The following is a 1,577-nucleotide window of genomic DNA, read 5'->3' on the forward strand; positions in this document are numbered from 1 at the left end:
TTTAATATTCTCTTGACATTCACCCACCCCTTCTGCATCTGCGGCTGTGGCTGAGGACTTGGTTCTTTATATCACCCAGGGTTCTTGAGGATTCTCTGGAGAAATTTCTTGCTGGTCTCAGTATCAAGAAAGGGGGATCTTCTCTTGAGCAATTTTGTTTTTGGTTTTGCACGTGATAGGAATCGAACTTTAGACAAGGCCTCTCTTTAAACTTGACTGCTAGAAATGCAGGAGACAAATTTTGGTCCCACTTTAGCAAGGGTATGGGACTCTATGAGATGCATTTATTTCAAATGCTGTTCATTTTTGGCTCCATCTTCTGTGCCTTATTTTTCATTTCACACACTTCTTTTTGTAGGTTATGTGCTCTTGTAAGCTATCTTGAATTCTGTTTTAAGGACAAGGTAGCATATAAATATAAGGAAATATATAAATGAAATAGAGGAAGGCTTTAAGGGCCAGAACACTATGGCCGGGAAGACAACTATGACTGTGGCCAGAACACTATGGCCGGGAAGACAACTATGACTGTGACATAGTCATAGAGTCTGTGGCCGTGATAATGAGTATGTTATTAGGGCAGGGCAGCAGTGATCACAGGGAGTCAGACAGACCTCCGTCCAAGTCAGAGCTCTCTCTGCTGTTTATTAGTTGTATGATCTGAGGCATATTATTCTCTAAACCTTCATTTTCTCATCTTTACAACAGTGATCTCTTTGTATCAGGGAGGGTGGATTAAATGAGGTAATGTATAGAAAGCACTTAGTACAACCGCACTCAATCATTAGCTATTGAGATTATCAGCACTATCACCTGGACAAGCAGCGGGTGGGCCGCCCCTCTTGGCCAGGTCTTCTGCGCGCACTGACGTTGTATGAAAGCTGTCCCCACGTCTCCCACACCCACCGACGCCAGGCGGCCGCGTCTGGGCCCGATACGGATCACGCCTGCGGAGCGCACCTCCACAGGGGCAGCCCTCGTCCAGGGCGCAGGGCACATGTCTACGGCCCAGTCCTGCAGACGGCTACCACGAGACCCCAATGCGCAGGTCAAGGCAACTTCACAACTGTCTTTCCGTTCCTTTCCCCTGCCGGACTCCGCGCTCTGATATATACAGGAGAGGCCCGCGAGGGGACAAGGCGTCCGCACTGCAATGCTCCGAGCAGCGGCCGCAGGCAGCGGGGTGGAGGCTGCGGGTCGGCTGCGGGAAAGGGGGTCCCATGGGAGCCGCTAGGCTCAGCCCGTTTCCCGACCTCAGGTGGAGGTCGCCGGGCACAGCTGCCCTGCAAGGCGCGGGTGTGGTAACTGGGAGCCTGCTCCTCTCCCTGAGACTTAACCCTTTGGCCAAGAGAGGTCGACGGCGGGCAGGGTGAGAGAACCGCGCAAGGCGCAGGGCCCGGGCACCCGCGGAGAGGGGGCAGGTTTCGGGGAAGAGCGGCGGGGCGCCGCACGTTTCCTGCAGCCGCCAGCATCAGCGTGTCAGGTGGTTGCCGGGCGGGTGTGAGCGCGCGCGCGAGGCAGAGGGGGCGCGCTCGCACAAACTTTGTGCCTGCGGTGCGCCTCGGTCGGGCTCGCCG

At 54.4% G+C, this 1,577-nt stretch overlaps 1 protein-coding gene across 1 annotated transcript in view; it reads left to right on the plus strand.

Annotated features, from left to right (window-relative positions):
* The first annotated feature begins 783 nt into the window (after positions 1-783).
* RASGRP1 (RAS guanyl releasing protein 1 (calcium and DAG-regulated)) overlaps positions 784-1,577 on the plus strand; it is a 78,149-nt gene continuing 77,355 nt past the window's right edge. The window contains exon 1 of the mRNA XM_011932651.1: positions 784-1,048. Coding sequence (XP_011788041.1) covers positions 1,041-1,048 — 8 coding nt within the window. The 5' untranslated portion in view covers positions 784-1,040. The remainder of the gene's footprint in view (positions 1,049-1,577) is intronic.

Source organism: Colobus angolensis, unplaced genomic scaffold, assembly GCF_000951035.1.
Source record: "Colobus angolensis palliatus isolate OR3802 unplaced genomic scaffold, Cang.pa_1.0 Scaffold97, whole genome shotgun sequence".
Lineage (NCBI taxonomy): Eukaryota > Metazoa > Chordata > Mammalia > Primates > Cercopithecidae > Colobus > Colobus angolensis.